The 26,066-nt window shown below is 44.3% G+C and overlaps 1 protein-coding gene across 1 annotated transcript; it reads right to left on the bottom strand.

Annotated features, from left to right (window-relative positions):
* Positions 1-2,703: 2,703 nt before the first annotated feature.
* Positions 2,704-5,209, bottom strand: CCNO (cyclin O). Its single transcript, XM_010386477.2, has 3 exons — positions 4,678-5,209; positions 3,901-4,086; positions 2,704-3,407 (listed from the first exon to the last, which is right to left on the bottom strand). The coding sequence occupies exons 1-3, from the start codon at positions 5,056-5,058 to the stop codon at positions 2,922-2,924; spliced, it is 1,053 nt and encodes a 350-aa protein (XP_010384779.1). The 5' UTR covers positions 5,059-5,209; the 3' UTR covers positions 2,704-2,921.
* Positions 5,210-26,066: the final 20,857 nt, after the last annotated feature.

Here is a 26,066-nt window from a genome sequence, read left to right as displayed (position 1 = left end):
AGGGCATCCTTAGGCGAAGGACCTTTCTCAGGACCACTCATATTCATCCAGTTTGAACAGTCATCTGAAATTGGAATCTTTGTGTACCCCCCATATTGGGCACCTTGTTTTCCCCTCATACCTAGTAGTAGTAGTTAAAGAGCCTCTAGCAGGAAACAAGATGCCCTAACAGCGGTGGAAGGTAATCCAATGGTAGAGCTGGAATAGACTGAGAGACCCTCTGACCACGAGTAGGTGCAGAAACTGAATTGAGGTGAGGCCAGCCAGCTAGAGTTGGTGTGGTATGGCTGATGGTGAGGAGCTCTGGCTTTAGGGTCAGAGTGCCTGAGGAACCAGGTCCATGAGCCCTAGGTCTTTAAGAAAAAAAAGTTACACTGGTCTCAATAGAGTTGCTGTGAAGATGAGTGAGATTATTTGTGTAAAGTGACTGCTGCTTAGTATGAGTAAATTAGCGATTTTTTAAAAAGCCTTTTCAGCTGTATTTCCAGCTTCCCACAACTTGTTCCTAGCCCTGTCTCCTGTTTCCTCTGGTTCCTGAGTAGCACAACCACCAGCCAGTCCATCTCCATCCCCATCCTCGCCCACTTTCCAGCATTTAAAATGAGTAGGGAAGCTCTTAGCTGAGTTTTGGGGAGATCTCTACACATGCAGATCATCACAAAATTTCCAGGATAGGCCCATTTTCCAAATATTCGTCAATGAGTTCTAAGTTGGAGTAGACAAAAATATGGGCATTGCACATTATCTGTTTTAACAGGAACTGGAATAGCATGATAATGTGACTCCTAGTCTGGATGATTCTGGAACCAGTAACTCATAGCAATCTTGGCTGACTAATGGAGCAGATACTGGTGAAGACAACTCCCCCCAAAGTCACTCTTTTGCCTGGGAGCCAGACCCCAACCCCTTACAACCAAGCAGAGGGCCCTAATAATTTGTGATTTGAAACAGGTGATATGATCTTCCTCCTCCTGTTTCACCATCACAGAGCAGCTTTTACACAAATAGCTTGGTGATCACCACTTCCTTCTTCCACAGCTAAGGAAGAGAAAGTTCCTAGAGAGTTTAGCATAGCAATATGTCAGAAGAGGCATTCAAGGGACGAAGAGTAAGGCACCCTTGGCTCTGAGGATGCCTGGAAGACACACTTTCAGAGAAGTGCAAAGAAGTTTCTCTAAATTTGCTTTGAGTTTGCTTTTTTTGTGTGTTTGTCATACATTTTGATTTATTCTAGGTGCAGGGGAACATGACAGATTTCCCCCCAAAAAATTATCACTTTTTTCAACCATATAGAAAATTTGAAAGAACAGTACAATGAACAACCATATGTTCAACCCCACCCAAATGTTATTTTCCCATATTTGCTGTTTCTTTGCTCCAAGTTTTTCTGCATAACTCCTCTCCTCCCATCACTGTGCATGTTACCACTAGCCTTTATTTCTCAAGGGCTTTCTATGTGCTGGGGGACCTGTGCTGGGCGATCAGTATGGACCATCTCATTAGAGCTATACTTCCACCCTACTAAATAGGCTCTATTGATATTCCCATTTTTATAGATGAGACATAGGCATAGATACGTGACTTAAGGTCACCTGGCAAATTGGATACAGAGCCCACTTAGTGAATCACTATACTACCTTATAACAAGTAAACAATCTCATTTAAGCTTCTCAATCTCATTTAGACTTACAACAACCTCAATATCAATTGTAGAGCTCAGAGAGGATATGAAATTTGCTAGAGGTGACAGAGCTGAGATTCAGTGCCTGCATCAGATTCATGACAGTGAGACTGAAGGCAATATGACAGGTGGAGTCAAAACTCCAGCAAGCCTCTCATTTCTCAATTCGGTTTTCTCACATCTGTAACACGATTCCTGTAATGTGACTGTGGTACAGACTGCGCTGGCTCTCCAGATGTGTTCTCTACAGTCCCCAGTGAATGGAGCGCACTGAGTAAATAACTATCTGCCACCTATCTCAGGAAGAGGGTGTTTTGAGAATTACTGGAAACCTGTCAGTGGGGAACATTTAGCAGTGTGGCTAAGAGTGGGACTCTAGACTCAGATCCTGGCTACTCCATTGTTGTTTAATGGTTCTGCGCTCCAGTGTCCTCCTCTGAAAAATGGGATAATAGACTCTGCTCCACAGAGTTGCTGGAAGAATGAAATAACAAATGCTGAACACAGTAGCTACTACATAGTTAATGCTCAATATAGCCATTATGACTATTATGCTGGTTACTTTGGGCTCACATGTAGCAGCAACAGTTGGACCATGTGATTGCAGGGTAAATGGGCTCGACCTGCAATGGCCATGACCACAGTCAAATCCTTGGTTTCCAACATACTCCAGTTGAACCCGGGATTCTCCATGCCTGGATATTGCTTGCTTTTCCCCACCTCTGCTAGTGTGCCTGTGTGGTTCCCAAAAGCTTCCGAGTCCCACATCTGCCTCACCAGCAAGTGCAACCCTCTGGACAGCATAGAGGTTCTCTTCGAGGGTCACAGGACCAAGCCATCAGGTGATCCTGACTCCACTAATCTCTGGAATTCAGTATCTAGGACCTCGCCTGACCTGGTGTTTCCACAGAGATCCCAACTACAGAGTGAACCCAGAGGGAAGGGAAAATCCCGCAAACGTTGCCAACCACCATTCCTGAGCTGAATTCACCTTCCCTCCCCGCAGACAGACACTCGCAGGATTTAGACAAACCACAACTGTTTATTGGGGAAAGACTCCCTCATGTGCTCGCTGCAAAATAAATAAAATACCAGATGCTACTATCGTACACTATTTACAACCTGCAGCTGACCAAGCAGGTCCTGAAGCCTTCTCTGTGGACCCATACTGCACTCTTCTGAGGCTATGGGAGAGGTCCAGCAGCCGGGCCATGTACTAAAAGGAAACGAAGGGTCTGTTTTATTTCGAGCTCGGGGGCAGGCTGCACTTCTCGCAGATCTGAACGGGCAGCATGTGAGTCAAGGAAGTACTGTTTATGGCCACCAGCAGCTGCAACTTGCCCAGGCAGTCCTCCAGCGCCACCTCCGGGTGGTCTCCCAGGCGCAAGTCCACCGGCCGCGGGACCCGCAGCATGCGGTCCGCCAGCGCCAGGCAGCAGATCGCCAGGAGGGAAGGGGAGTAGCTGGTGAAGGCATAGTCGGCCAGACTCAGCTCTGCCACCCCCCGCGCCAGGGCTTGCGCTTCCAGAGCTTCGGAGACCTCAGCCTGCCCCGTCTCCACGCGAGCCTGCGTGAAATGCTCCAGGAAGAAGCTAATGGTGGGCGCACCCAGTCTGAAGTGCAGCTTGTGCAGCACGATGCACTCGAGGTTGCAGAGCTGCTGCCGGGAGAAGGCGCCGCAGCACAGGGCCAGAAGCTGCTTCACGCGCGGCGGGTGCACCTCCACCTGCAACACAGGGCGCACTCAACCCAGCCTTGCGGCTTCCCGGGCCCGAGGCCCATCCCAGTGTGAAGCCCGGGACTTTCCCTATCCCTTCCAGAGAGACAGCCGGGGCTCTGCCTCTCCACTGCTTCCACGTAAGTGACCTGGGGCGTACTTCCAGAGCAGTTGATCTAACTACTGTCCAACTAAAAAAAAAGCTTGGGAAATTTTGAAGGCTTTTTCGGAGACTAGACTAGAGGTGCCAAAAGAGCTGTTTGGGACGGATTACAGCTATTAGTCTATTAGGCTATTTCTTTGGGGGCTGAGTGACAGAATTGATCGTTTGTGGGGGAATTGTTAAGGCTAAGGGATATATGCATATGCAAATATCTGACAAAATGAGTTCTGGGAACCCAGCACTGAATCTTGCGCGCTAGAAAGACGGGCGGCCAGAGAGTGGCGGGGAGTTTGGCTGCGTCCCCAGATGCCGCGTGTACCTGTTTGATGCCCCAGGTACCTGTTTGCAAGCGATGAGCAAGGAGGTGACCCCGAGCAGCTGGAAGCAGTCTGCAGCCACCGGCGTGGTGGTGAGGAAGCGGTCCAGAGTGTTCACCGTCAGGCACAGCGACTCGAAGGAGAGGCCGAATTGGCGGTGCACCGGGATCAGCCAGCTGAGCAGCTTACAGCGGGATTCCGCCGTCACCTGCCGGGAGGGAGAGGGGAGGCGGGCCCGCTGGGCTTAGGGTGGAGAGGGACTGTGGGAGGGAAGGAAGGGCCAAGAAGAATCGGGGAGCTTCCCCGGAGAGAGGCAATAAGATTTCAGAAAGAGAAACGCAATGGAAACTGGGAAACGCGTGGGCCGTGCTGAGCCGGAACACTGGGATTGGGACCTGACCCAGAGAGCGTCGTTCACATTACTTCGCGTAATGCGCTCAGCAATTCCAAAGAAGGGGAGGGGTTCCATTTTGCAGATGAAGAAAGAAGCTCAGGGGTGTTAAATAACTTGCCTGAGTTCGGTAGGAGTCCGGACTCAACCTAGAAACGAATTGCTCTCTACCTTGCCCCATTAGCCAGCTTGGGACTTGGGGCAAGTCCCTCAAGCCGTCTACGCCCCCCTTCTATCTGTAAAATGAGGCCGGTGACCCGCCCCTCCACGGCCCTTTCTGCTTCGATTGGGGGCGGGAGCTGGGCTGTCGCGGGCCCAGGCGCTCGGAGGGCCAACCCGGCAGGAGAGGAGACAGCCTGGGAGGAGAGGAAGAGCGGCGGCGGGGAGCTGGCTCTACCAGCACCTCACTTGTGGCTGCCGCGCCAGCGCCTCCCGCGGGTGGAAGTGGCTCTCCTGCGCCTTGCGGAAGGCGTAGCAGCTCTGGCCGTAGTCGCGGAAGGTCTGTAGATCTAGCTGCGCCAAAGGCTGGGCCGGGCCGGGCAGGGGGCTACCGCCCCGCGCCGCAGAGGGGCTGTCTGTGCCGTCTGAGCCGGAGCTGGGGGACTCGAACAGGTCGCAAATGCCGGAGTCTCCCGGGAGCGGGCACGGGTCCAGGGGCTGCAGCGGCTGCTTCCTCTGGAGGCGCGGACGCCTGCTCTTCTTCACGGGGGCGCGGAGGTTCTGGTCGTTGTCCCGCCTCCCCGCCCGGGCGGCGGGGCTTGAGGGGCTGGTGGGACAGGGGGTCACCATGATGCGGCCGAGTGGCCGCTTTACTACTTTCAACGCCCGGGCTGCGGCGGGCAGCAGACGCGCCCGCGAAAGTGCGAAGGACGCCGGGCTCAGAGGTTGGCGCGGCCCTAAGTACCCGGCCGGCTCCTTCTCCCTACCACACCCCCGGCCTCTCACTGGCTGAGCCCAGAGCGGCACCGGAGCCGCGATTTTCCGGCTGGAGAACCACTCGCTTCAGGGCGCAGGCAGCGCGTCGCCTCCGCAGCGCGCCAGTGGGAGGGGGAGCTGCAGCGCGCGCCGGGCACCAGCCTTTCGCGCCTGCGTCCCGCGTTACCCGGGCAACCGGAAGCCGGGTCGCTGCGGGAGGCCAGCACGCTGAGTGGGAGTGGGGTTGCGGCGGGCCCAGCCAAGCGGCTCCGCTGCGCAGGATAAAAGATTCTCCCAGGTGGCATCTCCCTGTCCTTGGCCAGATGGTCTCGACACGTGCGCGCACCTCTAACCCAGGTCGGTAATTTTGTAAATGTCTGATCCTGAGTTCCAAAGGAAAGTCTGACTAGAATTCTGTCAACACAGGAAAAGTTTTCTTCAGTGACCCAAACAAGCAATAGTGTTAATTCAGTTGCGTTTGTGGATTTTGTTTCGGTGGCTACCGTAGTAGCCAGTGCCCTTCCTTCCGCCGGCCTCGGGGAGCAGAGCCTCAGCAGGGCAGTCTGTGCTGCGGAATAGATTGGAGCTCTACTAGCCAGCTACGGCGTTCGCGCTCAAAACAAAAAGGAAAACTGCCAGATGAACCTCAGTCGGCAAGCAAGTCTGTAGGCCGTGAAGACTTTCTCCCACACTTTTCACCCCAAGCCAAGTAAGCTGGGGCTGCAACGGTTTAAGAACGTTGGAAAGTTGCATTTCGAGTTTGATCGAATTGCTCACAGCCTGTCCCGTTTTAGGTCATTAGCTTCTGGCCTTCTGCCCCGCCGGCAGCCCAGTCCTTTCTTGTTTTTTCCCTGCTTCCTGCGTCCGCTCCTTCAGGGTGATAAACTCAGGGAAGTTAAAGCTGGAATGGGGACGCCCAGGCCCACCGGGCGTGGCAGTTTCCTCAAGGCGCCCTGGGTTTCGTTCACAGACTCCTGTCCTGGTAGAAGCTGGAGCCCTTCTCTGGCCTGACTGAATCTTCCTGAGGGTCTCTGACTCTATAGGAGAAGGGGCTCCAGGGAGCACAAATAGCCTATAATCAACCTCACAGGCACTTGGCATCGGCAGAAAGCCTAGGTGCCCTCAGCCCCAGTGTTTTCCAGAGGCACTCTAAAAGGCGAGGCTCCTGGGTGCCAAACCAAGAGCAGGTTCAGCCACCTAACCTCATTCCAGAAAAAAGCTGACAAATGTGCCTACCCAAAGTGCAAGTTTGTCTGAAAATTTAGTAGATGGTGGGATGGTGTCTCCTAGAGATGCAGGTGAAAGAAAAGGAATGGATTTGGGGTTCTGACCACTATTCCTCCTATTTCCCCATAACTCTGAGCAAGGTCTCTATTCTTCTGCCCTAAATAATGTCATCTGGGCTGGGCGTGGTGTCTCACGACTGTAATCCCAGCACTTTGGGAGGCCAGGGCAGGTGGATCACATGAGGTCAGGAGTTCGAGACCAGCCTGTCCAATATGGTGAAACCCCATCTCTACTAAAAATACAAAAATTAGCTGGTGGTGATAGCACACACCTGTAATCCCAGCTACTTGGGAGGCTGAGGCACGAGAATCGCTTGAACCTGGGAGGTGGAGGTTATAGTGAGCCAAGATCATGCCACTGCACTCCAGCCTGGGCAACACAGCAAGACTCTTGTCACAAAAGAAAAATAAAATAAATAAATAAATAAATAAATAAATAAATAATCTCATCTCTAACATGGGAGACGAGCTAAGAAACACTGGGAGTGGTACCAGGCCTTACTGCCTCTCAGACTGTTGTTGGGGAACATTATTGGAGGAGCAGTTGAACCTGGGGAGAGGGCTCAGATATCAGACTTCTTCCTAGAGAAGCTTTCTGGGTGAGGAGGAAGAATCCAGGAATTCTGATTTTTTCATATTGGCCCACGTGGCCAGTGTGGTAAAGTGAAAAAGAGCAGGACGTCAACTCCTTTTTCCTTTTTTTTTCTTTTAAAAATCTAATTATGCTTTCATCTATTTTTTTTCTTTTCATGCTTTCATCTATTTTTTTTTTTTTTTTTTTTGAGACGGAGTTTCACTTTTGTTGCCCAGGCTGGAGTGCAATGGCACGGTCTCTGCTCACCGCAACCTCTGCCTCCTAGTTTCAAGCGATTCTCCTGCCTCAGCCTCTCTAGTAGCTGGGATTACAGGCATGCGCCACTACACCTGGCTAATTTTGTATTTTTAGTAGAGACGGGGGTTTTTCTATGTTAGGCTGCTCTTGAACTCCTGACCTCAAGTGATCCTCCCGCCTTGGCCTCCCAAAGTGCTGGGATTACAGGCGTGAGCCACCATGCCCGGCCATCTGTTTTTTTCTTTAAGATGGAAGGAGTCTCGCTCTGTTGCCAGGCTGGAGTGCAGTGGGGAGATCGTGGCTCACTGCAACCTCCGCTTCCCGGGTTCAAGTGATTCTCCTGCCTCAGCCCCCTGAGAAGCTGGGACAGCAGGCGCGCACTACCACGCCCAGCTAATTTTTGTATTTTTAGTAGAGACTGGGTTTCACCATGTTGGCCAGGATGGTCTTGATTTCTTGACCTCGTGATCCGCCTGCCTCAGCCTCCAAAAGTACTGGGATTACCGGCGTGAGCTACCATGCCCAGCCTGTTTTTTCTTTTTCTGAAAATCTAATTAGTGAAGTCAACTCCTGAGGGCAAAACTCTGGTTCTCTTATTGGTTGTCTTAGGCAAGACATTTCCCCCTCTCTCTGAGTCTCCGTTTCCTCATCTGTTTTTTTTTTTTTTTTTTTTTTTTGGAGACGGAGTCTCGCTCTGTCGCCCAGGCTGGATGGAGTGGTGCAGTGGCACGATCTCAGCTCACTGTAAGCTCCGCTTCCCGGGTTCACGCCATTCTCCTGCCTTAGCCTCCTGAGTAGCTGGGATTACAGGCACCCGCCATCATCCCTGGATAATTTTTGTAGAGATGAGGTTTCACCATGTTGGCCAGGCTGGTCTTGAACTCCTGACCTCAGGTGATCTGCCCACCTTGGCCTCCGAAAATGCTGCAATTACAGGTGTGAGCCACTGCGCCCGGCCACACTGGAGCTATTCTGAAAAAAAGCACCATCATTTGATCCACCTGTGGAGATGAGACTCTCTTTGCACCACGCTCAAAATGCTTTGCACTTCCAGGGAGTTTGCCTATAGTTAGAGTCAACTCCCAACAGGCGGTGCCTGAGCTTTGGCTTGATGGACTATTCCTCAGTTTTCTGGAATGCCTGCTGTGCCAGGTGCTGGGTCTAAAACCGTAAGACTGCACGGGTCCTGCCCTCACAGAGCTGCATAGTTGTGGGGGGAACAAAGAACCACTTGTTGCACTTGTTTAAATGATTACTGTGTGGTAAAGGATTACTGATAGAGGATTTACTGGATTTAGGGTTGACATAAAATACAGGACACAGAGTTAATTCAAATGTCAAAAAAACAAATGTTTAGCATTGAGTATGTCCCAAATATTGCATGGGACATATTTATAAGAAAAAAAATTCATTAGTTATTTTATTGCAGGGAACATACTTATACTAAAAGATGATTTGTTGTTTATCTGACATTCAAATTTAACTGGACATCCTGACATCTGGCAGCCCTACTTGGATGTCACAGAAACCCACAGTAGGAGCAATTAGCCTGGCCTGGAAAGGCTTCCCAAAGCAAGTGGTAGTTAAGCTAAGAGAGAAAGAGTTGGGTGGAAAGAAGAGAGGAGGGAGAAATCATTTTAAGTAGACTAGCAGGATGTGGGAGGGTCTGGAAGCATGATTCCTGAAATGTTTTAGGGCCTACTTGATACAGAATGATTGGAACACAGGGTCAAAGGGAAAAGATGTAGGGGAAAAATGGCTAATACTTAAGTAAAACTTAGGTGCCAGGAGCTTTGTTATGCTCTTCATGTATATTATATTCATTTCATCTTCCCAGTAGCTCTGTGAGATCGCTCCTATTATTTTCCCCATTTTATAGATGAGAAAACTGTGGCATAGAGAAGTAATTTTCCCAAAGTCACAAAGCTAGTAAATGGCAGAACCAGGTCAAACTTAGACAGCCTAGCTCCTTGCTCCATAATCACCATGCTTCAATAGTAAGATCATACAGTGCTTTGTAAGCTACATTAAATGTTTAGACTTTACCTGAAGCCTGAAGCCACTGAAGAGGCCTGACCAAAGGAGAGAGAAGATCTTTTGTTTAAAAAATTACTCTAAAGCTGGGTACCGTGGCTCACACCTATAATCCCAGCACTTTGGGAGGCCAAGGCAGTGGATCGCTTGTGCTCATGAGTTTGAGACCAGCCTGGGCAACATGGTGAAACCCCATCTCTACAGAAATACAAAAATTCACTGGAAATGGTGGCATGTGCCTCTAGTTCCAGCTACTTGGGAGGCTGAAGTGGGATGGTGACTTGAGCCTGGGAGGCAGAGGTTGCAGTGAGCCAAGATCATATCACTGTACTCCAGCCTAGGCAATACAGCCAAATCTTGCCTCAAAAAAAAAAAAAAATCAAATTACTCTAGCTGATATGTGGAAAATAGATTGGAGAAGAAAAGGTTGAAGTCCTGTTAGGTGCAGTAATTCAAACAAGAGAGGATTGTGGGTAATGAGGATGGAGATAGGATATTAGATTCTAAATATTTAGGAAATAGATTACAAAGGGGGCTCCATGTTGGTTAGGTGAATTCAAGGAGCTCTGTGAGTCTGGCTTATGTACTCAGGCAAGTGGGTTGGCAGGTAAAACAATGAAACCTGTCAGTTTGTTTAAGGTCAAAGAGAAAGTTCCATGTTTCCATTCAATTAAGTCTTCACTGTAAAGACAGAGCTTAATCAGGATGCAAGTACCAAAAGACAATATTTACATAATGAATGAACGTATGTAAATACCAGTGGTTACCTTTTGTTATCAATTGTTGCTTAGTTAAAACTATATTCCCAAGATTTTGACTGAATTAATGAAAATATTCAATATAAACTTGTATATGGCTCCACTGTGCATCATGGAATTTGGCAAAACATTGAAAGGAGCTTTTCTTAGTATAGCATCTCAGTCGTAAGCAGTCTTTTAATTCAGGGGATGGTTTTTACATTTTTTTCTAACTCTTAATATTGGATAAAACCTGATTTTAATTGATTTAGCTTGGATAAAAAGCCTTCTTAAACTTGTCTTCAAAGCTCAGGGCTAGGTTTTATATCTAGGACTCCTGTCCCCTGCTTCCAAGAAAAGGCATAGTTGATCTCCCCTTGGTCATTTCTCCTCTCTAGATAGAGTAGGAAAGGAAATGGTCATCATGACATCCTTACCTCTTTCCTCTGCCGTCTGATGTTATAGCTTGTGCTCATTGTTAAAAGCAGTGTTTACTTTTAGTCATTCGTTAATTTATTCATCAAATATTTTTTAAGTTCCTGATATGTACTAGGCACTTTTCAAGGTGTTGGGAATATCACAGTGAATAAAATAGACCAAAATTCCTGCCCTAATAAACTTTATGTTTTAGTGGGAGGAGACATAATAATCAAATAAATGTATGTTTATGTTAGATGGTGAAAAGAGCTAAGAAAATAAAGCAGGAAAGGGAAATGGGGAACTTTAGGGCATGGGGGTATAGGAATTTTAAATAGAGAGGTCAGGAAAAGCCTAATTGAGCAGTTGACATTTGAGCAAAGACCTGAACGAGTTGAAAGAGTGAATCATGCTTATTCTGGGGCACATTCCAGGCGAAGGGAACAGCCACGTGCAACGGCCCTGAAAGAGGAGTGTGCCTAGAGTAGAGTAAGGGAGCAGAAGAGTGGGAGATGAAGACAGAGATTCTGAAAAGGGGTGCCTAGATTGTATAAATTAAATATATGATTACAAGTAACTTCATCTATTTCTTTTTAGTTTTTAAAATGTGATTTCTGGGCCTGGCACAGTGGCTCATGCCTGTAATCCCAGCATTTTGGGAGGCTGAGGTGGGTGGATCCCTTGAGGACAGGAGTTTGAGACCAGCCCGGCCAACATGGTAAAACCCCATCTCTGCTAAAAGTACAAAAATTAGCCAGGTGTGGTGGTGTATGCCTGTAACCCCAGCTAGGGCAGCTGAGGCATGAGAATCACTTGTACCCAGGAGACGAAGGTTGCGCTGAGCTGAGATTGTGCCACTGTACTCCAGCCTGGGGGACAGAACAAAATTCTTTCTTAAAAAAAACAAAAAGTGATTTCTGGAAATTTTTAATTTACATACAAACAGCCTGAGCAACATAGTAAGATCCTATCTCTACTAAAAATTTAGAAAAAATGAGGCATGGTGGCTCACATCTGTAGTCCCAGCTACTTGGGAGGATCAATTGAACCCAGGAGTTTGAGGTTATAGCAAGCTATGGTCGTGCCACCGTACTCCAGCCTGGGTGACAGAGTGAGACCTTGTCTCAAAAAATTTAAAAAATTACATACGTGGCTCACATTGTATTTCTGTTGTACAACACTGTTTTCGAAGAATTAATCAGGCTGAGAATACATGTGGGTGGCAAGAGAGGGGATGCAGGCAGAAACAGAAAACCACTTAAACTGAAAACCACTTAAGAAACTATTAAAATAATTCAAGTGAGAGATGATGGTGCCTTGAACCAGGATAGTAGGTAGTAGAGATGGTGAGAAGTGATTAGATTCTGGATATATTTTGAATATAGGCCAGTGGAATTTGGTATCAAGATATAGGGGCTGGGCACAGTGGCTCACATCTGTAATTCCAGCGCTTTGGGAGGCCAAGGTGTGAGGGCTGCTTGAGGCCAGGAGTTCAATACCTGCCTGCGAGACACTGCCTCTACAAAAAATGCAAAAATCACAAAATCAGCTGGGCGTGGCAGCTGGTGCCTAGAATCCCAGTTGCTTGGGGGGCTGAGGTGGGGGAGGATTCCTTGAGCCTAGGAGGTTGAGACTTCAGTGAGCCATGATCATGCTACTGTACTCTAGCCTGGGTAACAGATGGAGACCCTGTCTCAAAAAAGAGAAAGATACGGGGTATGAGAGAAAGACTCAAGGATGATTCCGGGTTTTCTGACCTGAACAATTGAAAATATGAAGTTGTCATTAGCTGAGATGGAAAGGATTGAGGGAAGGAAACGGTTTTATGGAGAAGATAAGGAGTTTGAGTGTGCTATGCTTGAGACATCTGCCAGGCATCCATGTGGGGATGTAAAACAGGTATTTGAATACAAAAATTGAGAGTTCAGGTGTGAGGTCTGGGATGCGAATTTGGGTGTTAGCAATGAATAAGGGTAAATAACATAATTGACATTAAACAACGAATTTTGTGTCTCCCTCCATCTCACCACAGTGTTTTTCTAATGTTCCACTGCCTTATCGTAGAATGCACTGTTGAAACCCAATTCAATGTAGTTTTAGACAGGACATATAATAAAGTGATATTCCTGCACATCTCTTGGTCCTGTGCCCCACCTTCTAGAGATTTTAAAGCAAGACTGTCAAGAGATATCAGTGCCACGTTTTCGTCTCCTCAGTATTTGTGGTTGGTATGAACAATATGGTCCAAGTTAAAAGCATTTTATTTTCCCCATGAAAAGTCTTTAAAATTAATTTCTGTTTACTAATCTCTCTGGGACCTGGGCCCAGTGCTCCTTAAATGCACTAGGTAAACCTAAAATACTTTAAAAATGTAAAACCGAATTAAACTTAGGCTTCTATGTCGAAAGCTGCTTAACCACGATTTGACCTGTTTGTTTTCAGGTGTGGTTTATAAAATCTGCAAGGGAGTATTAACATAATGGAACCAGAGTTTTTTTTAAATTCCAGTTTGGCACTTGAGCTTGAGACAAAAGCCCCCACCCTCACCGTATTCCAGCTCTATGATAGGGGCTGAAGTAGGAACAATGCATTTACTGACAGTGCCTTGTTTTAGCAAACAAAGTAGGTTGCCGCCTAACTGTGAACATTTGCTAGCACCTTAAAATAATGCTTAAACTCAGTTTTGATGTCACTAAAAATTCTAATATTTACTTAAGACTCTATTTTCTACTAATGTATTTAAGCATCAAAATTGAGACATATTTAAGATAACTTGAAGTCAGACAAGTTTTGCTGGTATTTAGTACACAAAGGGCCGCAATTTTTAGCACATTTAAAAAACCCGGACGTTTGACTTACATGTCTAAATGTCCACCTGGGAAAAAGGCTATCTCTTTGTTACCTGCCTTCCTGGAGTTTTGCCAATCCACAGTTCACTAGAAGTTCAGTATACACGCTCAAGTGCACTGCTTCTTTCCTCATGCATAGATGTGCTTTTTCTCCCAACTTTCCTCAGATTCCCTCCTATCTGTGGCAATCTGCCTGGCACTGGCAGTACTGTGCAGTGGTTAAGAGCTTTGGCTCTGGAATTTGACTTCTGGAATTCAATCCTGTCTGCAGTATACTAGTTCTGTGAACCTGGGCAAGTTGTTCAACCTTTTTGTTTCTCTTGCTCTAGTGTTTAAAAAATTGGGGTAGTAAGAGTATCCCATAAGATTGTTAAAAGGATTAATTATGTAATACATTTATGTAGTTTTCAATATGATCAGTTGCTGCTGTAATTATGGTTTTTTTTCTAGCTAAGGTATAAGGTATATGTGTTTTTGTCATCCAGAGTGGTTGGAAAACTAATACCTGTTTTTGGTTTCTTACAGGGTGTGTGTATATTTATAGTTGCAAAGAGGCTGCTATTCATATTATAGTTCCACTGGACTTTGAGATCTGAAGCTGGTCTTTGAGTACTGAACTAAAGGTCTAGCCCTCCATATAAACATCACCTGGTGTAACATTTAAGAAGTTTTACTTCTTCTTCTTCTTCTTTTTGTTTTTTTTGAGACAGGGTCTCACTCTGTCACCCAGGCTAAAGTGGCACCATCAGGCCTCACCGCAGCCTCCTCACCTGCACCCCCCAACTGGGTTCAAGCAATCCTCCTGCCTCTGGGGACTACAGGCACATGCCACCATGCCCGGCTAATTTTAGTATTTTTTTGTGTGTAGACTAGGTCTTGCCGTGTTGCCCAGGCTGGTCTCAAACTCCTGGGCTCAAGTAATCCACCCATCTCAGCCTCCCAAAGTTCTGGGATTACAGGCATGAGCCACTGTGCCTGGCCCAAGAAATTTTACTTCTGTAAAGGTTAAGTCTCTTTGCCATATTCTGTTGCTGTGTGAAAGGTCTCCCCCAGCAACCTCTGTCCTTCCAGGGTCTGGATTGGAAGAGCACATCAAGAACTAAAGGGTAGTAAGCACTGCAGCATAATTATGCTTGAAGCCCACCCAGGCCTCAACTCTGTTATGGTATGGGATACTAAGTGACTTGTTTCAGTGACCCTTGCAAGCATTTCCTCAAACTGTGATGGTATATCCTGATGCTTACCCTGCTGGATTCCCTTTGATGGTGGTGATGCCCATGTAGACTCAGGGCTGTCAGGAGCAACGAACCTTCCTGATACTGTGTGTGTAACATTTAGTGTGTTGCAATTTACTTATGATATAGTCAAGACTATATCATTGTTATACTATCAAACTTGTTTTGGGTATTATGTAGCTTCATTATACCATATACCAGGATATAGGGAACAGAATCTCATCTGAAGAATGAGGTCATTCTTGGTGTCATTTGCTTGGAGAAAAAGTGTGCTTTCTAGAAAAGAAGTCAGAATAAAGGAAAAGATGTTGGTAACTTGCAGGAAGGAAATCTCTTTCTTGGATTTGCCACTACCCTGCATCCCCCTACTTCACCCTGGTATTGGGGTATCCAGGAGATTTGCTCTTCATTATCAATGGTGAGTTTGAAAGTGATATGCTGCAGATTTTGTGATACTCCCAGAATAGGGAAGTATGACACAAAACCAAGAGACTGTAAAAAAAAAAAAAAAAAAGATTTACCTGGGCACAGTAGCTCACACCTGTAATTCCAGCACTTTGGGAGGCTAAAGTGGGTGGATCACGAGGTCAAGAGATTGAGACCATCCTGGCCAACACAGTGAAACCCCATCTCTACTAAAAATACAAAAATTAGCCTGGCATGGTGGTGCATGCCTGCACTACTTGGAGGCTGAAGTAGGAGAATCCCTTGAACCCAGGAGGCGGAGGTTGCAGTGAGCCGAGATCGTGCCACTGCACTCCAGCCTGGCAACAGAGTAGGACTCTGTCTCCAAAAAAAAAAAAAAAAAAAAAAAAAAGATTTATAAATTTGATTATGAAAAGTAAAAAAGTTGAAACTAGAAAAATACTTATATCACAGACATAGGCGTAATTTTGTATGTTTGCATAACCTACAAAGGATGTAGGTTATCAATATGTTGTTGGTTGCAATATAAATTACAACCATTTGGAAGACAATTTGGCAAGATCTGTAAACATTTAAAATGCACATAGTCTTTAGCTTAGCAGTTCTACTTCTGGATAGTTAGTGTACATCAATGTAAAATGACCTTATAAAACTATATTTATTGCAATATCCTTGTTAGAAGTAAAACATTGATTGTCCTCAATAAGGGACATCCAAAGAATGGAATATTATGCAGTCATTGAAAAGAATGAGGCAAATGTTTTTGTACTGATGTGAAAGGATTTTCCTGGGGCTTTTGGTTGTTGTTTTGTTTTTTTTTTGAGATGAAGTCTTGCCCTGTTGCCCAGGCTGGAGTGCAGTGTTGTGATCACAGTTTACTGCAGCCTCACTGCCTCCTGACTTCAAGCAGTTCTCCTGTCTTAGGCTCCTGAGTAGCTGGGATTATAGGCATGCACCACCACAGCTGGCTACTTTTTGTATTTTTAGTCAAGTTGGGGTTTTGTCATGTTGGCCAGGCTGGTCTCGAATTCCTGACCTCAGATGATTTGCCTGCTTCGGCCTCCCAAAATGCTGGGATTACAGGTGTGAGCAACCATGCTGGCCCCAGATTTTAAAAATAGAGGATTAAAATAAAGTAAGGTGCAAAATAGCATGTCTAATATGTTGTCACATGTATAAAAGATATATATGTATATATGTGTACATGTACATACACATATGCACACATCCTTGTATGTGCATAGAATCTTTCTAGGCAGATACACAAGTAACTGGTTATGTTGGCTGTCTTTGGAGAGAAGATTTTGCAGATTAGGAGACAGAAATAAGAGGAAGAGGGACTTTTTACTGTGTATCTTCATCTACCTTTTTAATTTTGAGCTGTATGGATATGTCATTTGTTTTAAAAAATGGCACTGTTCATATGCAGCTGGCTAAAAGTTAGAGAGCAGGGACCCTAGGTGAGGCCTTTAAAGTGGCAATAGCTATTATAGATGGATATCAGAAAAGAGTGGATGGAATAAAACAACACCTGGGCACCCCAGGAGCAAAATTGTGTAACTTTGTATTCGAGACTGTGCTATAGTTAGGATATTTGTCCCTGCCCAAATATCATGTTAAATTGTAATCCCCAATAATAGAACTGGGGCCTGGTAGGAGGTGTTTGGATCATGGGGGCAGATCTTTTATGGCTTGGGATGCTGTCTTTGTGATAGTAAGTTCTCATGAGATCTGGTCTTTTAAAAGTATGCAGCATCTCCCCCACTCCTACCCCCTCGTCTCTCTCTCTTTCTCTCTCGCTCACTCACTCGCTTGCTCCAGCTTTCACCATGTGATGTGCCTGCTCCCCTTTGCCTTCTGCCATGATTGTAAGCTTCCTGAGGCCTCTCTAGAAGACAAGCAGGTGCCAGCACCATGCTTCTTGTACAGCCTGCAGAACTGTGAGCCAATTAAATCTCATTTCTTTATAAATTATTCTGTCTCAGACATTTTTGAAATAGCAATGCAAGAATAGTTTAATATAAGCTGGTTTCCTTTTTGTTTTGGAACTTGGATTATATGAGTGAATAGAACAGACAAACATCTGCCTTTGTGGAACTTATATGGGGTGACAATGCAGGAAAAGATAACCAGTACAGGCTCTGGGGCATTGGGAATGCCAGTGGGCAGGTTGTGGCATTAAATGGGCTAGTCATTGGAAAGGTAACACTTGAGCAGAGACCCCTAAGTAGTGGAGGAGTTGGTCATGTGGACATCTGTGGGTATAGTATCCTAGCCAGCGAAACTAGCCAGTGCAAAATCTCTGAGGCATGGGGAGCCCAGTGTGTGGAAGACCAGCAAGGCCGCCAGTGTGGCTGGAGTAGGAGTGAAAAGAGTAGAAGATGAAGTCAGAGAGGCAATAGGGCAGATCATGTAGGATGCTGTTATCATTAACATTTGCTGGGTTCTTTAGCTTATAAAGTTGTGTGATATTTTATGGTAGCATTGAATCATTACCTCAACCATATGAGATAGGTACGACTATTATTGTCCTCATTTACAGATGAGACAACAAGTTCAGATTAAGGAGCTTGCTTGAAGATGCATCTAGTAAGTGTAATATTCGGTATTTAAATCCAAGTGTATGATTCCAGTTTGGACATTCACCCCTGTGCTGTTCTGTATTTATTAAATGTGAAGGGAGAACTAAGGAAAGGCTTTGAGTCTGTCCTCAGGCCACTGCTTTGAAAGGAGAGCTTTGCTGAGGGACAAAGCCCCCAGAGGAAGGAGAAGCCAGCAGGGTCAGAGCTGGTTGCACTTTCTTGTGACAAATCTGGGAGGCTCTGAGATATGTTTTAACAAGACAGGCAGAATCCCCTTGCCCAAGTATGCGCTGGCAGGTAAAAATTGAGCTAGAATTGGGAATAGAGTAAAGGAAGCAAGGCTTTAAGGCCAAAGAAAGCATAAAGCTATCTGGAGTGTGACGACCACAGAGTGCCATCTAATTTCCATGAACCAGCCACCTTTTAGGTGGTGATCCCATAAGGAAGTGACAGTTTACTCGACTTTTCAGCGAGAGCACTGGTGCTGAATAGATGAGTTTAAATTGGCCAAAGAGTGCACATTCTTACATCTGGCAGTCTTGCTGGGAGTGAAGAGAAGGTCTCCAAAACCATGCTGGCCTCAGGAGTGACAGAAGTTTGTGCCTTTGTTCTTGAGCCATGGCTATTAGCCTGTTGAAAAATACAGCTTATCTTTCCACCTTCCATTCCTGGTACAAACATATATTTTACATGAAGTAGCAGATCTAAGATATACCATGAAAGGAAGCTCTTAAAAATATCTCCTGTTACTAGAATGTAACTATACTTGGACAGTATAGTTGTCTATCCCTGTTCCTCGACAACCAGTATGTAATGAGTACCTACTAAGTACCAGGCATCACTCTAGGTTTGCAGCAGTGGATAAGACACTCAAGGCCCCTGCTTGCGTAGAGCCGGGAGTGGATAGGCTGAAAATAAAAATGTGAGCCACATCAAACAGGAATACATTCTTAAAACAGATTTAAAAGTGTGGTGGCTGCCGGGCGCGGTGGCTCAAGCCTGTAATCCCAGCACTTTGGGAGGCCGAGACGGGCGGATCACAGGTCAGGAGATGGAGACCATCCTGGCTAACACGGTGAAACCCCGTCTCTACTGAAAAATACAAAAAGCTAGCTGGGCGAGGTGGCTGGCGCCTGTAGTCCCAGCTACTTGGGAGGCTGAGGCAGGAGAATGGCATAAACCCGGCAGGCGGAGCTTGCAGTGAGCTGAGATCCGGCCACTGCACTCCAGCCTGGGCGACAGAGCAAGACTCCGTCTCAAAAAAAAAAAAAAAAAAAAAAAAAAAAAAAAAAAAAGTGTAGTGGCCTAGAGTGTGAATGGGTATCTACTTTAAATTGCATAGCCAGGGATGCCTCTTTGAAGAGAGTTCTTGTGTGTTGCTAGTGTTTGCAAGTCAACATGTCAGTTTTTTTCTTTTAATGTTGGACAGATCTTTTCCCTAAGTGAGAGTTCTCATAATGTTGAGAATGTTTTTGTTTGGGTAGCAACATTTTCTGGTGGGCAGAAATCCTACAAATATTTAGATACTGATAGTTAAATCCTCTAAAAATAGTTACTTCAAGGTGACCTGCAAAGGAGTAGTAGTGGGAAGTGGGCTTATTGTGTACAATGAATATCCCAACTAAATGCAAGCTAAAGCTAATGCATCTCTGTATTGTTGTTATTGATAATATTTATGATGATTTTAAATAATGAGCATCCAGAGATGTTCAAGGAGAAAGAACTCCTTATACCCAGGGGGGCATCATATATTAACATAACCTCAGGCTTCTTTGTTATGGACAAAGCAGATCTATCCTGTCTTTTCTTTCTCTACCCCACAGAAAACAAAGAGGGCAGCAATTAATATCTTCAGACCATGGTAAGATAAACCCCTGTTCCAAATGTAAAGCAAAGCCGTCCTATTGAAAAGCAATAAAAAGGAAGGCTGAAGGGCACAATGTGTAATGTGCCTACTTGGATGTCAAATCATACGGTACAGATCAAACAGAGCAGCTGTTGAGGGCTGCCTCGTCACATGCTGCTTAGTGTTTATGAGAAAAGGCACCAAGGGCCTGCAGTTAACAAAAGCACTCAGCGTATGGCAGATTGGGCTGTTCTGTTGAGAGGTAGGATTTGGTCTCTAAGTTTGTTCAGCTATACAGATTTGAAATACATAGATGGATGGAGTGGCTAGGCTTTCTTTTCCTGTGGAAGATCTGGATGTTAAAGGTATATCCTTCAGGAAAAATATTTCCCAGTACCTTTGGAGTGACTGAAAAATTCCTAACCTGTATTTCCATATTATCATCATATCTGCTGTTTCTGTATCAGCTTGCTGGAATATACATATGAACCATTTATAGAACTCTATTCTGTCCTGTTGGTCTATATGTCTGCTTTATGCCATACCATACTGTTTTGATTAATGTAGATTTGTAATATGTATGAAATGAGAAAGTGTGAAGTCACTAGCTTTATTGTTGTTTCTCAAGATTATTTTGGCAGTCTTTTGTGGTTCCATACACATTTTAGATTATTTTTTCTATTTCTGTAAAAAATGCCATTTGGATTTTGATAGGGATTGCATAGAGTCTATAGACTGCTTTGGGTCATATCAACAATATTAAGTCTTCTAATCTGTGAACATGGGCTATCTTTCTATTTATTTGTGTCTTTAATTTCTTTCAGCAATATTTTGCAGTTTTCAATGTATAACTCTTTATCCTCCCTTATTTAAGTTTATTCTCAAGTATTTTACTCTTTTTGATGCTATTATAAATGGGATTGCTTTCTTAATTTCCTTTTTGGATTGTTAGTGTGTACAAACAACTAATTTTTGTATGTTGGTTTTGTATGCTGCAACTTTGTTGAATGTATTATTTCTAACAGTTTTTGTAGAATCATTAAAGTTTTCTACATATAAGATCATGTCATCTGTGAACAGAGTTTTACTTCTTCCTTTTAAGTTTAGATGCCTTTTTTCTTTTTCTTGCCTGATTGCTTTAGCTAGTACTCCAGTACTATGTTGAATAGCGTGGCAAGAGTGGGTATCCTTGTCTTGGTCCTATTTTTACAAAAAAAGTTTTTAGTTTTTCATCAGTGACTATAATGTTACCTGTGGGATTTTCATATATTAATTTTATTATATTGATGTAATTTCCTTCTATTCCTAGTTTGCCATTTTGAAATCAGATTGTCTTTTTATTATTGAGTTGTAAGAATTCTTTATATCTTCTGTATACAACTCCTATATCAGGCATATGATTTGCAAGTATTTTCTCCTGTTTTGTGGGGTTGTCTTCTCTTTCTCTCTGTCTCTCGTTCTGTCTTTCTTTCTTTCTTTTTACAGAGTCTTGCTCTGTTGCCCAGGCTGCAGTGCAGTGGCACAATCGTGGCTCACTACAACCTCTGCCTCCTGGGTTTAGATGATTCTCATGCCTCAGGCTCCCAAGTAGCTGGGACTACAGGTGTGCACCACTATGCCCGGCTAATTTTTGTATTTTTAGTAGAGATGGGGTTTCAGCATGTTGCCCAGGCTAGTCTCAAACTCCTGACCTCAAGTGATCCACCTGCCTCAGCCTCCCAAAGTGCTGGGATTGTCAGAGGCATGTGAACCACAGCAACTCCATATTGAATGGGTAAAATGAGGCTGAAACCTACTGGGCTGCATTCCCAGATTGTTAAGGCATTCTAAGTCACAGAGAGAAAAAGGAGGTTGGCACAAGATGCAGGTCATAAGGACCCTGTTGATAAAACAGGTAGCAGTAAAGAAGCTGGTTAAAACCCACCAAAACAAAGATGGCAATGAGAGTGACCTCTGGTCATTCTCACTGCTGCACTCCCACCAGTGCCATGACAGTTTACAAATGCCATGGCAACATCAGGAAGTTACCCTATATGGTCTAAAAAGGGGAGGCATGAATAATTCACCCCTTGTTTAGCATGTCATCAAGAAATAACCATACAAATGGGCAGCCAGCAGCCCTCGGGGCTGCTCTGTCTATGGAGTAGCCATTCTTTTATTCCTTTACTTTCCTAATAAACTTGCTTTCACTTTATGGACCTGCCCTGAATTGTTTTTTGCGTGAGATCCAAGAACCCTCTCTTGGGGGTCTGGATCAGGACCCCTTTCCTGTAATAGAATTATGGGTGTGAGCCACCATACCCGGCCCCTTTTCACTTTCTTGATTGTGTCCTTTGAAGAACAAGTATTTTTATTATATTAATAATTAAATTGTCTCCAGCTTTACTGAGGTATAACTGACAAATAAAAATTATATTTATTCAAGGTGTACAAAGTGATGATATGATCTATGTTTACACCATATAATGATTACCACAGAGTAATTCATCCTTTACCAAAGTTAACATCTTTCATGTATGTGAGATGAGGATACTCAAGATCTGCTCTCTCAGCAAATTGCAAGTAAACAATGTATTATTAACTATAGTCACCATGCTGTATGCTAGATCCCCAGAACTTATTCATTTTATAACTAAAAGTTTGTACCTTTTGACCAATATTTCCCTATTTCCTCTACCTCCTGGAAACTGTTCAACTCTGCCTGTATGAGTCTGACTTTCTTAGATTCCACATATAAATGGGATCCTTCGGTACTGGACAATTATTTTTAATTTTGATGAAGTACCATTTTTTTTTTCTTTTGTTTCTGGTGCTTTTGGTGTTTCATCTAAGAAATCATTACTTAATCCAAGGTCCTAAAGATTTACTCCTGTATTTTCTTCTAAGAGTATTGTAGTTTTAGTTTTTACACTTAGCTCTTTTTTGTTTGCTTTTGATGTTGTTGTTGCTTGTTTGTTTGAGATAAGGTCGGTCTCTGTCACCCAGGCTGGAGTGCAGTGGCGCGATCTCTGCTCATTGCAACCGCAACTTCCCAGGGTCAAGTGATCCTCCCGCCTCAGCCCCTCAAGTGGCTGGGACTACAGGTGTGCAGTACCACACCCTGCTACTTTTTGCACTTTTTTGTAGAGATGGTGTTTCATCATGTTGCCCAGGCTGGTCTCAAACTTGTGGGCTGAAGCTATCCACCCACCTTGGCCTCCCAAAGTGCTGGGATTACAGGCATGAGCCACCGTGCTCAGTCTACACTTAGCTCTATCGTCCACTTTAATTTCTGTACATGGCATGAGGTAAGGGCCCAAATTCTTTCTTTTGCATGTAGCTATCCAGTGGTTCCGGCACCATTTATTGAAAAGATTATTTCACCATTGACACCCTTGATGAAAATTAGCAAACCATAGACACATGGGTTTGTTTCTGAACTTTTAATTCTATATACCAGTGCTCCTCAATTTACAGTGGGGTTACGTCCTGATAAAGGTATCATCAATTGAAAATACTGTAATCATACTGCATATCGCTAGCCTGGGAAAATATGAAAACAAAATTTGAAGTACAGTTTCTACTAAATGCATTTCACTTTCACATCATTGTGAAGTCAAAAAATTTCAAGTCAAACCATCTTAAGTCAGAGACTGTGTATGTCTATCCTTATGCCAATTAATATTTTACACCCCCCAAATACTTTTTTTTTTGAGATGATGTCTCACTGTCACCCATACTGGAGTGCAGAGCAGCTGATCTCAGCTCATTGCAATCTGCCACACTGGCTCAAGTGTCCTCCCACCTCAGCCTCCTGAATAGATGGGACCACAGGCCTGCACCACCACACCCAGCTACTTTTTTCTATTTTTGGTGGAGACAGGGTTTTGCCATGTTGCTCAAGCTGGTCTTGAACTCCTGAGTTCAAGTGATCCTCCCACTCCAGCCTCTCAAAGTATTAGGATTGTAGGTATGAGCCACCATGCTAGCTCTCAAATAGTTTTTGGCCATATTTCAAGATGGCAATTTGGAAGGGCCGCACACTACAGGTAATTGCTCTGAAAAACTGTCATTTTGTGCGGGAGATTTGCATCTGTAGAGGAAATCTACATTAGTGAAATAAACCCCAGATGCAAACAGGCTCTCTCTGAGGCCCCTCCTTATCTGCCTTATCCAGATCTAGGAACGATTACCTCACAGGAAAAGGAGACTAAAAATCTGACACTTTTAAAGGTCTAACAAAAATTTTACCATGGGCTACCATCTAGTCTTTCTGAGGGCTGCTACCCTTGAGACTTCACCTACATACAGGATGGAGCCTTTGCTCCCCATGCTTTTCCTTTCCTCTCCCTCCCATAACCTGTCTTGCCGCATTCTAAGCCTCTATTCCTTTATACTATATAAACTTCATCTGGCCCCTCCTCTGAGCCTCATATTTTGTATAGCTCCTATGTTTATGCACATTAATACTTTTTTTTCTTTTTTGCCTTTTTTTCCTGTTAATCTGTCTATAGTCAGTTTATTTTATAGAGAGATTATTGAACTTTCAGAAGGTGGAGGGAAGAAAATTCCCTTCACCCCTACATCAGTAGACTGCTTAGGTTATTTTTGAATGATCTTTTCATTTCTTCCCCATTAGCTGAGTGACCTCAGAAAATTTAGCTTCTTAGCATCGGTTTTCTCATTTGTAAATTGAAAATATATTACTATCTTGTGAGGAGTAAACAAGAATATAATAAAGCTTTTAGTTAAGTGCTTATCATATAAGTTTAAATTTTAAATTGAGCAATTTAAAAACTGGAAATATACTTTCCCTTGATAATACTCTCTTTCCTTCCCACTAATCCTCTCCAATGAAGACTTTTCATCTACTTTTTTCTTTTAGATGGAGCCTTGCTCTGTCACCAGCTGGAGTACAGTGGCACAGTCTTGGCTCACTCAAATCTCCACCTCCTGGGTTCAAGAGATTCTCCTGCTTCAGCCTCCCGAGTAACTGGGATTACAGGTGCCTGCCACCACGCCCGACTAATTTTTTTATTTTTAGTAGAGATGGGATTTCACCATATTGGCCAGGCTGGTCTCGAACTCCTGACCTCAGGTGATCCACCCTTCTTGGCCTCCCAAAATGCTGGAATTACAGGCGTGAGCCACTGCACCTAGCCGACTTTCCATCTACTTCTAAATGTCTCATGCATGAGAATGGATTTCATGAAAAGAGGCAGGCATATTCTGGAACTACCACCAGGACTAAACAACTTCTTATCTGAAGAGTGTGATTTTCTCATATGACACTTGATTTTTCTTGCCACTGTATGTTAAGATCCAGGGCACCCACCTCCTTTTCCTAGTGACTGTAGCACCTGGCCTGGTCTTCTCCATCCTTTTCCTGCATCCACACTGATGAACAAATATGCTGTTCATCCTGTCCCTACTTTAAATTCTTCCCACATCCATTTTGCTGTCCATCAGCAGGGAAACCCTTTAGGTTTATTTATTATTGAAACAGTGACATCTCAAGATTTTAAATTCTGAAATTCTCTCCTCTAACTGGCCTCCCTACCATTCACTTACGGTATAATGAATTTGGGATTAGAGTCCAACCTCTGCATTTTCCTGGTCCATGGACTCTGATCTGGCCTCACTGGCCTCTAAATAAGCGATTTCAGTCACCCATTTCAATGACACAGTCTATTTCATTCTAAGATCCCATAGTGACTTGAATGCAAAAAAACCCACAAAAGACTAAAATATCCTATCCACTATCAACTTTATCAGCTTATCTGAAGCCAGTAAGCATTCCTGGGGAAAACCAAAAAGTCTTTCCAAGTTGATCCCTACATTATTCTGTTTTAGTCCTTTGTTGAGCCCACTCTGATGTTAATATTATCCTTTCTGCTGGTTATTTCTATTTTTGCCTGCAAATCAGTGAGGGTCTTCAAACTTTTATGAATATATTCATATTCAACCTATTATGCTTTCTGTTCCTTTCTCACATCTATAAAGAATACTCTATTTGCTGCCCCACCTTTTCATTTTTATTCACTCCCTAAACTTATGATTTGTACTCATGCAGAAAAGAGTTAACGTAGCAAGCCAGAGGTCTTTAGAAGAGACTGCTTGTAGGACTGGCCCTTGGCTGGAGCCTGGGAACTTGACTTGTGAAGAGTCCTCTGCTTTTTGATAACACTGTTTTGCCTGCTAGGAACACTTAAATGCCTGCTTTCCTTCTGGGAGCCTGGAATTTTGTTATGCCTGGTCTTTGTGCTTGTATGACCTGCCCCTAATAAAAATCCTTGCACTGACTCTGTAGTATGACTCTGTAGTAGGTTTCCCTGGGCAGAAACTGTATAGCACATAGGACACCTGTGTATAGATTTCTCCATGTGATATGTCTTTTTCCCTTGCTGATTCCATTGTATATCCTTTCTCTACAAAATCAACTTTAGCCTCTGAGTCCTGCAAGTCCTTCTGGTGTATCAATGTGCATGTGGTTGTGGGACTTCTGAGAGTCCTTCCTTGCCACCCTCCATTCAAACTCTCAAAAGATTGATGTATTCATTAAACCTTAGTAATCTTTCCCTACTCCATAACATCTGTTGACAATACTTTTGCTTTCAAAAATCTTCCTTGGCATTAAGATAGCCTACTCTAACCCTCCT

Source organism: Rhinopithecus roxellana, chromosome 3, assembly GCF_007565055.1.
Source record: "Rhinopithecus roxellana isolate Shanxi Qingling chromosome 3, ASM756505v1, whole genome shotgun sequence".
Classification (NCBI taxonomy): Eukaryota; Metazoa; Chordata; class Mammalia; order Primates; family Cercopithecidae; genus Rhinopithecus; species Rhinopithecus roxellana.
Note: the sequence above shows the minus strand (reverse complement) of the source record. Positions and strands in the feature narration are given on the sequence as shown.

Bases quoted from the DNA above. Each gene is read 5' to 3' on its own strand.
- CCNO (XM_010386477.2), bottom strand. From the start codon at position 5,058: ATGGTGACCCCCTGTCCCACCAGCCCCTCAAGCCCCGCCGCCCGGGCG. The intron at 4,087-4,677 runs GTGAGGTGCTGG...CCCTCCCGGCAG, and splicing joins CGCTGGCGCGGCAGCCACAA to GTGACGGCGGAATCCCGCTG. The intron at 3,408-3,900 runs GTACCTGGGGCA...CCTGTGTTGCAG, and splicing joins TGCTCATCGCTTGCAAACAG to GTGGAGGTGCACCCGCCGCG.